General features: G+C 41.7%; 1 protein-coding gene across 1 annotated transcript in view; it reads right to left on the bottom strand.

Annotated features, from left to right (window-relative positions):
- The window catches only part of ATP6V1H (ATPase H+ transporting V1 subunit H), a 146,352-nt gene that overhangs the window by 52,952 nt on the left and 79,711 nt on the right, over positions 1-13,689 (bottom strand). Inside the window, exon 12 of the mRNA XM_088469540.1 lies at positions 11,139-11,317. Within this exon, the coding sequence (XP_088325666.1) occupies positions 11,139-11,317 (179 nt within the window). The remainder of the gene's footprint in view (positions 1-11,138; positions 11,318-13,689) is intronic.

Raw genomic sequence — 13,689 nt, 5'->3', positions numbered from 1 at the left:
GCATCTTTCCTTCCCCCTATTCCTGTTTTTATCTCTTGCTATATGTATACAAAATATAGAACCACTAAAGGTTAGCCTAGCAATTTGGGACAAGGTGACACCCTCCCCACTCATATGGTTTGTGTTTTATAACCTGCTGAAAACTGGTATTGGGTGAGGTCTTCAGTGTGAGACAATTTGCTTCCCTCCATTTCTAAAATGAATTCCTTAAAACTGTTTTCTTGGAATGTAGCTGTCCTTAAATACAAAATTAAAATACAGAGTCCTCACTGATCTAAAATACTTTAGGCCGGATATTGTACAAAAATCCATGAGTCCGAGGTGGAACCGTCCGGCGAGGGTGAAGAGTCGCAGTGCCGTTGGCGGCATCTCCATGCCGTTACATTGGTAACTCACCCCCGTCGCGTCTTACTGAATCAACCCCTTAAAGTTAAATAGTGATTTTACAGTAGTTCGCACTTTAAACAAAATATAAATATCACTTGATACAAAGATACATCAGGTCAATGAAAACCAAGTGAAACAAGCAAATGTACTACTTTTGGCTGCAGTTGGCTATTCACAGTTTTATAACACAACCAGCGCTGTAAGAACAGCAAGTAGACAAATTGTGATATTTACAGAGATGGCACAACACGAACAAAGAAAAATCTTGCTCCATAAATTGGTCCAGTAAACATGTCAATTTGTAAGATTAGTGTGTCTCTGCTTAAGGACAATTGCCATTGAACAAACCGTATTTATAACCTTTTAATACAGACTATAGTGGAGCGAACAATTATCTGTAAATCATTTGCTAACTAAAGTTATCCAGACATATGAAGGCCAGTAAAACAGAGTCTGGATGTGCAAAGAATATTAATGAGATCTCCAACTTCTAATAAACTGCCTTCCCTCGAGATGAATAAATACATTCGGTTTCTAAACAAGCACATAACTATGAAGATATGACTTAGTGGATATTTGTACTATTACCTGCAAACTTCAAACAATGTTCCAACTTTTGGTCAGAACCGCTGCTATTGGCTTTAGAAATTGATTCTAGGTCAAATGTAAATATCATACAATTTGCAATCTGCCAAATTTGCTCTAAATTTTTTTAATAAATGAGCAATAAACCTCCTGTACTTGTGCTGATTCTTAAAAGCAGCAAAAGGTAAAATGATCAAAGATTGACGAGTACTAAGATACATGGCAATTTACATAACAAGGTTCTGAGTAATTATATAGAAAACTCATTTGTACAACCTTTGGCTTAAGAGAATAATTAGCATAATTCTGTTTCTATGTTTCTTAAGTATCTTTTTCTATAGTCCCTTTGTGCCTGATACACAACTAAATTGTCATAGGACCCTCTATGGACCATGATAAAGTCATACACACCACAATGATTGCTCCATCCCGAGTCAGTAGCCAAAGCAGAGTACTAATTGCATTAGCAGCAATCTGATACCTTAGTCTGAATTATAAAAACTCTGTTTACAAAATATAAACTTCTAGATAAATTTGTTATAAACTCATAATACATTTGTTTTAAGGCCCATTTTTTACATTAGGACAGGGCTCTTTGTAATTCTGGGCCTGTAGCAATCACATGTACTGCTATAGCTATGGTTACACCATTGCTTAGTGTTGCACATAGGCAGCAGGAAGGGCTTCCGTCTCAACAAATCAACGGCAGGTCAGTGATCCATATAAGTTCTGAATCAACTTCCTGAAACTATATGGCATTATTCTCAGTCACATGATCACTATGATAATACTCACAGTAAAGGGCTGTTTACTGTATATAATTTGTTTTTAAAAAATAGATTAAAGGGTTCTCTGTGCACTGAGGTGTGTTATCTAGTGTCTCGGATTATGCTGCTGGTTCTCACAGATGTTACCTGACCTATTAAGATACAATAAAATATGTGAAATGTAGCACACTCATTTCCTATGTGTATTATATGATGTAGATTATATGGATCAAACTGTTGTACTGTCTAGATCAGTGATTCTCAACCATGGGTCCTCAACACACACTAACAGTCCTGGTTTTAGTGATATCCATGGATGTGCACAGATAGTTAAATCAATATAACTGAGGTACTAATTAAGTCACTTGTGCTCAAGTATGGCTATCCCTAAAACCTGGACTGTTAGTGAGCCTTGAGGACCATGGTTGGGAACCCCTGGTCTATATGTTATTATGGAATCTGATTGGTGTGGTACTGTGCAGTAATCAAGAGGCTGGATGCCAGGCTAAAGTACAATGCTTTTACTTGGTAATATACGCAGGATGTAATACCAGGTGCATATGTGTAACTGTAATCACACTATACAGGTATATGGAAGTTCAATGGTTCCCAACAGTAAGTGGGGACATAAAGTAAGTCTCTTCACGGGTGCAGTTGTAGGTATGTGTGGTAATAGCAGAGATGTTCCATGTGGCAGGTTATGCAATGTTTGAAGTACAGCAGAGAGCGGAGTCCCGTGTCTCTGTGGACTGAAGTCTTACCGTGGATGGGTCCTGATGCAGTTGTTCTGTTTCTTGGTTCCAAAATGAAGTAGTCAGGGGTGACTTGGAGACACTGCCACTAGTGGTTTTGTTAGGACACACCGTGGGGTGTCGATCCAATCTGATTTACAGGTCCTGTGCAACTTGTGTCTGGCATAGAAGGTCGACAGGATCAAAAGGTTGACACAAAAATGGTCGACGCACTTTGTTTTTGTTTTCTAACCCTAATCTTCACCCTAACCCTCCCTCCTGGTGCCGAACCCTAACAAAACATGTGACAACCATTTTTGTGTGGATCTTTTGACCCCTGTCAACCTTTTCTGTGTTGACCTTTTGTCTCTGTCGATCCACTGCCTAATATTTATTGTCTATCTAGACATTGTCGACCTTTTTATTGGTCTGTGTATTAACTCGATCCCAATTTATTGTTAATTGTGTAAAAAAAAAAAAACTAGGCGAGGATACCAGAAGTAAAAATTTTTGTGTTTAGGATTATTATTTAATTTCTAAAGTAATAAGTAAATAAAATAAAAATACGTAATATAAAAAATTCAATAACAAATTAAGGATCTCCCTCATTTGAATAATAAAAAAACCCACAAAAGACTTAACTCAGACTGTTCTAGCCCTTATGGCAGTGGTTCCCAAACTGTGTGCCAAGTGCCTTGTACCTTGTACCTTGGGACACTTGCAGGGGTGCCTCAGGTTGATGGTTCAGCACCAAATCAAATTCTTTATGGTCAATGTAATGTTAATATGTGGACAAACAGAAGCTCAAACCTGTCCTCATCACATAACTGAACCTAAGGATGACAGGTAAGCACAATTTACTCCACTTTACTACATTTTTTCTGAATTTCTCAGTGACAAACTTTTGGCTTAGGGGTGCCGTGACAACAATGCTGGTACACTGGGGCACCATGATTCAAAAACATTTGGGAACCACTGCCTTATGGTATAAACTAGGGGTGTGGGTCGACCCCTGTGTTTTGGATCTGGATTTGGTTTTGCCAAAACCGCCCATTTCGTGTTTTGGTTCTGTATTTCTTTAAAAAATAAAATAAAATCATAAAAACAGCTAAAATGAAATTAGATGGGCCTGTTTTTGTTCCTACAGTATTATTAACCTCTATTACATTTATTTCCAGTCAAAACTGACCACTTCACAATATTGATTTTTTCATCTAGTTTAGGGCCAAAAGGTTGCATCCAGCTAACTCGCTGACTAAGCTAAGCGACAGCAGTGGGTGGCACTAACATGTGGCAGTTCAGCTTCCAAAATGGCACAGAGTGGCATTGCAGTGGTAACAGGATGGCAGTTTAATAAACTATACGACCCTTAGGAATTTTAAAAACCAAGAATTTTTTCTTTAACTAGGTCAGAGGCCCGACGGAGTTGGAATAGGTTTATGGACTGAAGACGGAAAGGACGGAAGGATTGATTCGTTTTTAATTTATTTATTTGAATGTTTTGTTTCATAAAAAAAAGAAGATCAATCTAGGATCAAGTTCTCCAGTTCCTAAAAGACATCTTTGATCTGGAGGAGGTTTTTTTAGTAGAAATGAGGTGGCCTTTCTTGTGGAGGTGCTGCAAGAACATACTGTAAACAGACGTTTACTTTTTACTTAGGTTGTTAGGGATAATGGGACCAAGACTTGCTATTTACATCAGATGAAAGCAGCCTGTAGTTCTCCGGCTGAACTAGAACTCCCAGCATCTGTGATGTTTGCTGGGCCTACTGGAAGTTATTTGTCAACAACAGGTGGCATGCTTCAGGTTACCTCAGCCTGCTTTACACACTGTATTTACCATGCAAATATATTTGTATGTGCCCAATATACACAACTAATTTTGTATTAAACGTATTTGCACTTTATTGCACACATCCTGGCAGGAAGATGCTCGGTGCTGCTGCTCATATTTGCCCACCATTTCAACTTGGTGGTTCAGATTTGATTTTTTATTTTTTTTTTAAATGAAAGGGGCATACAGGAAATGCTGTCTGTGACCATTACAATTTTTGGACATTCATAAACCATAAAATTAAAAATGTCAGGCAGGAATGCCCCAAACAGCACATACAGTAATGCAAAGAAAGAGGTGCAAGATGGAATTGTCCTTGGGCCCTCCCACCCTTCCTTATGCTGTATATATGAAACAGGACATTCACAGTTTAATAAACCAATCACTACAGCGACAGGGTCTGACACTTGTGGCTGAAATGATTGGTTTGTTTGGACCCCCACAAAACAAGCTGCCAATGCGCAGTGGACATTGGTGGCAATGATCCCATACACAAACTGGCTTTACAACATAGGAAAGATCAGATGACATCACCATCCCCATCAGTGTGTACATCCTCTTCTTCACACAATATTAATTTGTCCCTGCTGGAATCCTCCATTACAGGCGCTATTTTTTTTTTACTTAAGTGCTGGTAAAGGTCTTCCTCGTGGAATTGTAATTCATTTTGATGAACATCATCTTTTCCACATTTTGGGGATGTAACCTCCTACGCCGATCACTGACAAGGTTCCCGGCTGCGCTGAAAACTCTTTCAGAGTACACACTGGAGGGTGGGCAACTTAAGTACAGCAAAGCCAGTTTGCGTGAGGGACTCCAAATTGCCTCTTTTTCCTGCCAGTAGTGAAATGGACTGTCTGACATGCCTATTTGGATGCTATCACTAAAATAATCATCCACCATTCTCTGAAAGGTGACCGTATCCAGGGGCGCCGAGAGGGTACAAATTACCCGGGCCCGGCTTCCTGAGGGCCCGACGACACCCCCCCCTCGCAGCAGCCCAGCACACAGCATGTGCAGAGCTGCAGTGGGAGACTGCTCGTGGCTGCTAAGCAGCAGCCACAGCAGTCTCCTATGCCTGTGGGAGGGGAGCGATCACACTGACCGCGCCCACCCCTGGCTTTGTGCCAGGCTGAGGGGGCTCAGCGCGCTCCCAATCGCCAGCAAAACTTTTTTCTTCAAAGGGGGCGTGGCCCCGCCTCTCGCAATTAGGTCACGCCCCATTACCTGGGCCCGCCACTGCTCTTGGCGGGCCTGACCGTATCAGACACAAAGTCACGGTAGATATGTCACTAATTGTAGGCAGTTCTTTCAGACCCAATCAGATGTCATTAGGTTTTGCTGACTAATCTGCATCACCACCAGCAGTGGGTCTCTTCGGAAAATTTAGTTTTTTCCTTGCAGCCGCAGAAACGGTGATAAAGATCACATTTATTACACAACAATTAGATGAAATAAAAACAACATCAAGGATAAAAAAATAGCCATATCAATGGCATCAAATAAAAAAGTATAGGGAAGTAAGTCTGGATCATTGAAAACATACCAAAATAGGCCTGTGGTGTGTTGTTTAGATAGCCAAAGTCCGGATAAGGCTGAGTTCCACAGCACACCACCAGAGTTTTTGCCTTTCCAGGTAGGTAGATCCAAGGTTCCCAGGTCAGTCTGTCATAGCAGCTGCACGATGCATTTCGGACAGTAGGTCCTTCTTCAAGCGCATATGTGTCTGAACTAACTTCACATGTGGCAAGTTCAAAGGGTTTGAGAACCTTGACTAAGGTGCATTCCCGCTCCTTTCCCTATGTCATAGGCCACTGTGTAGCCTTGGATGGCCTTTTGCTGCTCCTCCATCTGCTGAAGCATATAGAGGGTAGACTTCCACCTAGTTACTACCTCTTGCTTCAGCTAATGGCAGGGAATAATTCAACAGTACATACTGGTGCTGCAATCTTTGACACGCAGTTGCTGAATGTCGAAATGTCCCCAAATCTTTCGGGCCACCAAGAGCATCTCCTGCACGCCCGTCATTTTACAAAACAAAATGTTGCACCACCAAATTAATTGTGTGAGTAAAACATGGGATGTGCTCGGAATCGCCCAGATGTAATGCTCACACAATAATGGTGGCATTGTCAGAAATCACAAATCTCGAGGAGACTCCAAGTGGGGTAAGCTATTTTGCAATGATTTCCCTGAGTTTTTATAAGAGATTCTCAGCGGTATGCCTCTTAGTGAAACTGCTGATACAGAGTAGCCTGCCTCTGAATGAGCTGGCATTTGTTAGATGCTGCTGTTGATGTTTGCACTGTTGGAGGCAGTAACCCTACCCAGTGGGCTGTCACAGCCATGTAATCTTTAGTTTGCCCTGTTCCACTTGTCCAGATATCTGTGGTTAAGTGGACAGTGGGCATAACGGCATTTCGAAGGACATTAATAAGGTTTTTTTAGAGTCCTTGTACAGTCTGTGAATTGCTGTTCTAGTGAAGTGGAATCTAGAAAGGACATGGTAGCAGAGACACAGGACCTCAATTAACTGTCTAAAACCCACTGCATTAATGGCGGATACTGGACACACATCTAATACCAGCATAGCTGTTATGGCGTCAGTAATCCGCTGTGCAACTGGGTGTCTGCTGTCATACTTGTTCCCCATTGCAAAGGATTGTTTGACAGTCAATTGTTTTGTTAAACTAAAAGTAGTCTTCTTCCTGGTCCCCTTCTGGGATGAAGATCCACTCACAGCAGCAGCTACAGGCGTAGCACTCAAGGATCCTTCTGAGGAATCAAAGATAGGAGAAGAGTCAGTCATTCTTATGAAATTGGATGCAGGACTACTTCCGATCACGATTGAGGATGTTGATGAGTCAGGTGTTCGTAGTGGAGATTGCAGGCGCTTGGATCTAACAGAGAGAAGGGAGCAGCTAGGTGACACTGGACTGATTGTTGAGTTTTTAGCCAAAGTTTCTGAATCTGAAAAACATTTTTGAATTTTATGAATGCGCTGTAAGTGATGTAACAGGGAGGAGGTTCCTAGATGGTTATGGTCCTTACCTCTACTCACTCTTGCTTGGCAAACATTACAGATGGCTTGGCAACTGTGGTCTGGATTTGGGTGAAAATAATTCCACACATGAGAAGTGGAATTTTTTGTCTTTTGCCGCGACATGACAACAATGGGCTTTTTCATACCATGGGCAACAACTGTTGCCTGATTTACACAAACATCATCCTTGGCATCAACATCCTCATCATCAAAATCCTCATCAACCTTGTTAGCGCAAATTACAGAAATATCCTCCTCATCCTCCTGGTGCAATTCCACAGAAGCATCCTCGATTTCTACGTCAGCATGTTGACTTGTGCTGCTCATCCCCACATTTGCAGAAAGCACACAAATGGTGGAAGAAGGATCCTCTTCAAGTACAGTATTAGAAAGGTCAGGCTCACACATGGCAACCGCAGAAACACTTGGACTCTCCTCTGGGATCTGACAATTTTCTGAGTACACAGTTGGTTCATGTGCCTTAGCGATTTAAATTTTTTTGACACTTCTACAGGGAGAAGGACTTATATCATCATAAGATGCAGAACCACCAGTCATAACTAAAGGCCAAGGCCTTATCCTTTATTTGCCACTTCATGTAGTAAATGGCATATTGGCAATTTTTTGTTTCTATGCAGCTAACTTAGCTTTAATTTTTTTTAACAGTGTAAACATTGCTTGTATGATTTAGACTTAAGCCCTTGGGCACCAACCTTTGCAGATGACGTTGACGGCCTTGCATCATCATGACTGCTGGCAGCAGCTGCAAGAATGGTATGTGGTTCCGGCTCTCCTCTCATTTGATAGTCCTCCATATCAACAAACTTACACTGTGGTCTGACCGGCAGTGTCACCGAACAATATTTTTATTACACTGGGGAAGAGCACCCCTGAATGAGGCAGCAGCCCCTTGATGAACACCACAGACAGCACCCCTTTTATATGGACAACAAAGCACCCCTACTGAGTGCGGACAGACCACCTGCAGAGTCACAAATACGTGGACGATAAACTGCGGCAGTGTCACCGAACAATAATAGCGCAGTTAAGTTGCTAATGCACACACAACAAAAGTACTTTAATTTTTTTTACACTGGGGAAGAGCACCCCTATTTGACAGAGCACCCTATCCTGGACAACACAGCACCCCTTTATGGACTGCAGTGCTAGCCTGATGGACAAGACAACACAGCAGCAGCCACAGTTAATTGACAGGACAAGTGACAGCAGCTGCAGCACCCACTGAAGGAAGCCCTCCTTTATATATTGCAGCCTAAGCCCCTTTATGGACAACGCAGCAGCAGCCATCAGGCCAAGAACCTGACTGGACACACACACTGAGTGACTGACAACGTCTGCTAGCTTCTCTCTCTACAGCCGGAGTGAAAATGGCGCAGATCGCAGGGACCGTTAAATAATCCAAAACCCACGAGAATCCGACAGCAGGAGGATGGCGCGTTTTGCCTAGTTTTCGGATCCGAGTCAGGCGGGAAAACCCGAGCCTAGCTCGGTTCTCGCCTCGGATATTGAATTTCGGTGGGTCCGGTTCTCAGAGAACCGGACCTGCTCATCTCTAGTATAGACTGCTCCTGGTCACGAAAAGTGGTAACTTTCCTGACACCTCCTGCATAAAACCCAAAAAGTCAGAAGAATTGTAACGCCCCACTTTCACAAAATGTATTAATACTAAAAATAAAGATCAAGAAAGCTTTTGCCTGGTTCGCTGGAAAGTGTGTTGTATGACTTAGTGCAGACATGCAGTCACATAGTTGTTGACCCCTAGGTAGCGACTAAGCAAAATTTATTGATTTCTTATTTAGTTTTACGGTTTTGACAGTTAATCAAATGGTCTCAAAAAAATAAATGAACTTGTCTTATATACTGATCACACTAAAAAAAAAAAAAAAAGTAAAAACTCAAAAATTTGTAAGTATTAAAATACTGCATAGATTTTTTTAGGCTGCTGCTGGCATTTCAGACAGCTATCTGATGATTTAGATATTTTGTAGTTCCGTCACTGGGTTTACACATCGTATAGTATGCATCTAGATTGAGTTTTAACAAGACCTACAGTATATTGCATTTAGTATAAACTATGTTATTACTAAAACACAATATTTTTTTAATTCAGCGTTCAGCAGGCAAAATGTATTATTCAAAACTTGCACTAAATTACATGGCAGCAGCCACTTATAAAATACAATACACTCGTGTTACCAATATAAACAATTATGTAATAATTGATAAAAGTAAATTATAACTATTTCCCTATTGGCACAGATAATTGTTATCTACAATTAAAAATGATCTATATTTGATTACACCAATTTTCTTTAATATATAAACATATCAAAAAAATTTAAACTTTTCTCCATTACTACAATCTTTTATTTTAAAGACAAAGCTCACTTATCCATTCTTACATATCTGATACCCCTTTTACACCGACCTGAAAATCCCAGGTTGATGCACGTGAACGCACATCAAACCGGGATTTTTGACAGTGTAAATGGATCCATGGGAACCAACTCGGGTAGTTTGCAAAGATAACCACGGGTCGTTCCCGTGTCACCCTGCAGTGTAAATGTCGCAATCCGGATTGTGCCATATGCCGCCCGATTGGCCGACTTCAGTGGCGCTTGGAGATATCATCTCCAAGCTTCCACTGCAACCAGGGAAGGGCCGACCTGCACAGAGCACGATGGTTGGAATCCCGAGTGGGGTCGGGTAAGTATACTTACCCGACCCCCTTCTCCCCCTAACCCTCCCTTCTTGTAGCCTAACCCAAAAACCACCCCGCACCCTAACCCTCTCCGGTAGTGCCTAAACCTATCTCTCCCCTTTGTGCCAAAATCTAACCCTTCCCCCTTAGTGCCCACCCCTAACCCCCCCAGTGGTGCCTATCCCTCCCCCCTAGGGGTGCCTAACCCTAACCTCACCCCCCCAAAACCTAACGCTAACCACATTACACTGCCTAAACCTAACCCCCCCCTCCCCCACGGATAAAACTAAGGGCATCCCGGACTTACCTCGCTCAGACTGGCATCCTCCTGTGTTCCGGCGTCGGGATTCCCTTGCCGGCAGTCTCCCATCGGGATTTAGGCCGGCGGCATCGCGGCCGCCGGTAACATAACTACGTCCCGTCCCAAAATGCGGGAGAGGCATCAGCTTTTATCATAGTGGGAGGAGCCACCGGTTTCTCTTCTCATGTAAGGAGAAGTAGGAGATGCTTGTAATGATGTAAAGTTCATTCAAGGCACAATAAACATGGGTGACAGCATCAACATTTTGGTGAAAAATTCACCCTTTGCCAGTAGGATGAACCGTATGATATATTGCGTATCATATATATTCAGCCTTATATAAATGGCTGTCTATTAAACAGTGCTGGAACGTTATACTGAGGTGGCCAGATGTGAAGAAAGTCAATACCAACAATCTTTGCAAACTTTAGGACATGCCAACTTTCCTAAAGAAGTCCAAACAGAGTTTAGATAAGGACATGAGTTCACTTGTAACTATAAATCAAATACCCATCTTGCTGAGACTGTGGCTGGAAAGATCGTTTTCCATTGAATAAGAAAGCAAAAAAAAACCTACAGATTCAAGGTCACAAACACTAGCCGTAATATATTAACGAGAATAGCTGCTTTACATATAGTTACTTTAGATGAAATGTTTTACTATAGACACCACAGCACACAGCAATATGCTTGAATGTTCCCACGCACAAAGTTAAATATTATGGGCATATTAAATGTTGCTCTGCGAATATAGATATCAATACTAACCTCAAATCTTGTACACTTTCTCCTAATTTTTCTAAAAGGAATTTGATATCTTCAACTATATCCTCGTCGTCATATTTCTGCTGCTCCAAGTTTTCCAGCTGTTTCAGAACTTTGCATTGAATCATGGCCAGAGCATATTCCTGTCGAGTTTCTCTCTCAGTTGATTTTTCCAGTAGATTCTACAATCAAGAGTCACACATTGAGCTATTTTTCTACATCAAACAAGTATCTGACGATGTAAATGGTAAAGATGTCCTTATGTATCATCCCTGTATGAAGTCGGTGTTGGGCGCTCTTTGACTTTAAGCAGGAATAGTAACTGGGGATTACTTAAAACAAACTTTCAGATAAATTCAGGAGAAGATTTCTAATTTGATAGGTGCCTAGGTCTTTACATTAATCACTGCTAATAAAAATATTTATATGAATGCGATGGCCTTTGAACATAAAGGGCGTTATCATCATATTACTGATATCAAATCAATAATTAAATACAGAAGAAAATGTGGCAATATACCCTTAATGTGGTTCTTGGCAGCCTAGAGCCATGAACTTGCAGTGTGTATGTATTTTTGAACATATACCCCCACCGAAGACTACAGCTGCTTTTGATTTACCTTATGTATAAAATGTACCCTCACACCTTTTAGACTGTAAGCTTATTCGGGCAGGACTATCTTTACCTTTTTTTTTCATATCACTGGATGTAAGTTCTTTGTGTCATGGGGTAAATGTATGAAGCAGTGAAAAGAGTGGAGATATGTGCCAGTGGAGAAGTTGCCCATGGCAACCAATCAGCTTTGAGGTTGCATTTATCAAATACATTCTATAAAATAATAGCCGATTGGTTGCCATGGATAACTTCTCCACTGACACTTCTCCAGTCTTTTCACTTCTTCATACATCTAATCCCATGATCCCCTCAACATACAGCAGAGGTGTCACAAGGTCTGGTGATAACCGATGCACACTCTGGATACGGGGGCACCGGAGGCACGTCCGGACGAAAAGGGCGTGTGGCTTAAATAAAGGGGAGTGACCTCGGGGTGGATTCCTATAACATCACTCCAGGGGCAGTCCGGTATCACCAGTGATGCCGGGCTGCCTCCAGAGACTTGGCAGTCTGCACTGTCAGCTCCTCTTCTATGAAAGGAGCTGGGTACTACAGGAGAATGTCACACTGCAGCACTCAGCTCCTGTCACACAGAGGAGGCTGCATTTTAGTGTCACCCCCTCCGAGGGCGACACCCAGGTGCGGCCCGCTCCCCCCATCATGATGCCACTGATGTACAGTTCTATAAAATACACTACAAAATGTTAGTGATTACTTAATAAAAGATCAAATAATAATGAAGAGGTAAATTATTCTGGCTTTGAAGTATTAATAAATAATAAATGGAAGCTATTTATGAAAATCACCTCTATAGAAATGTACCTCTTTATCCCTGGAACTAAAAATATGGAAGTAGCACAGATAGAGACTATATTTTAATCATCAATGCAAATCTGAATGAGCCAAAGCCTTGGGAACATTTCCTGTACTGAATTCAGAAATGAGGGTTGTGAAAATAATCTCAATGGGTAATTCAGCTGTTTCCTAACAGTACCAGAATTATTTGGCCTAATTTACTAAGAAACCCAGAGCAAGCAAGATTGTGTGGTATGGAAATAGCGATCATGGCCGTCTTCAAGACAGTGAGGTTCACTTGCATTTACATTGAAAAACAGTAATGCTGCATACACATGGGACGATTTTCCTGAACGATAACGATATCGTTGAACGATATATCGTTCATTTTTAGGCAGTGAACGATCGACCAACGATGCGCATTCCCGCATGGACGATAAAGATATCTTTCATCGTCCATGCATGCAGGCCAACTTGGACGAAATCGTCAATTTTCCCTGTTCAGAGATGTGGCAGGATGACTCACTGAAAGATATCTTTGAAAGATCTTTGAACAATATCTATGAACAATATCTTTGAAAGATATCTTTCAAGTCGTTGGTGGTACAGATCGTACCATGTGTATGCACCTTAAGGCCTAAGCTACAGATGTGTCCACTCCACATACCCTACTGCAGCAGCCCCTCTCAGCGAGCCAGGTCCCATATGACTCTGCCTGAGCTGATGAAATTATTTTTTTTTCGTGTTTTTTGCCCGAAAATGCATCTCTGTCTCAATGCGACGTGACAATCTGCTGTATACATACTGTATCTGTGTGCGACTAAACCTGAATCTGAAAGTGCTATGATGCAGCGGCCTCTGCTTTTTTCAACGCCAAGTTCCATTGTGCTTTATTTACAGTCACATATCAAATGAATCAGTGAAGTCTCTAGGTGTGTCCTAGTCACATCGCGACTAATACGCATTTTCAAGCAAAAAGAACACTCAGCGCAAGAAAAGTCGTACGGGACCTGATGGCTCAAGCCAGGAATCTTGCGCTGCAGGCTGTATTCAGGCTAGGTGTATGAGAACACATCTGTACTGTTAGCCAGAAATGCCAGCGCAACAACTTGATTCACGTAAAATGCAAAATTTGAGTCCGCA

The sequence above is a fragment of the Taudactylus pleione genome, unplaced genomic scaffold, assembly GCF_031769625.1.
Source record: "Taudactylus pleione unplaced genomic scaffold, aTauple2 ptg000093l, whole genome shotgun sequence".
NCBI classification, from domain to species: Eukaryota; Metazoa; Chordata; class Amphibia; order Anura; family Myobatrachidae; genus Taudactylus; species Taudactylus pleione.
Note: the sequence above shows the minus strand (reverse complement) of the source record. Positions and strands in the feature narration are given on the sequence as shown.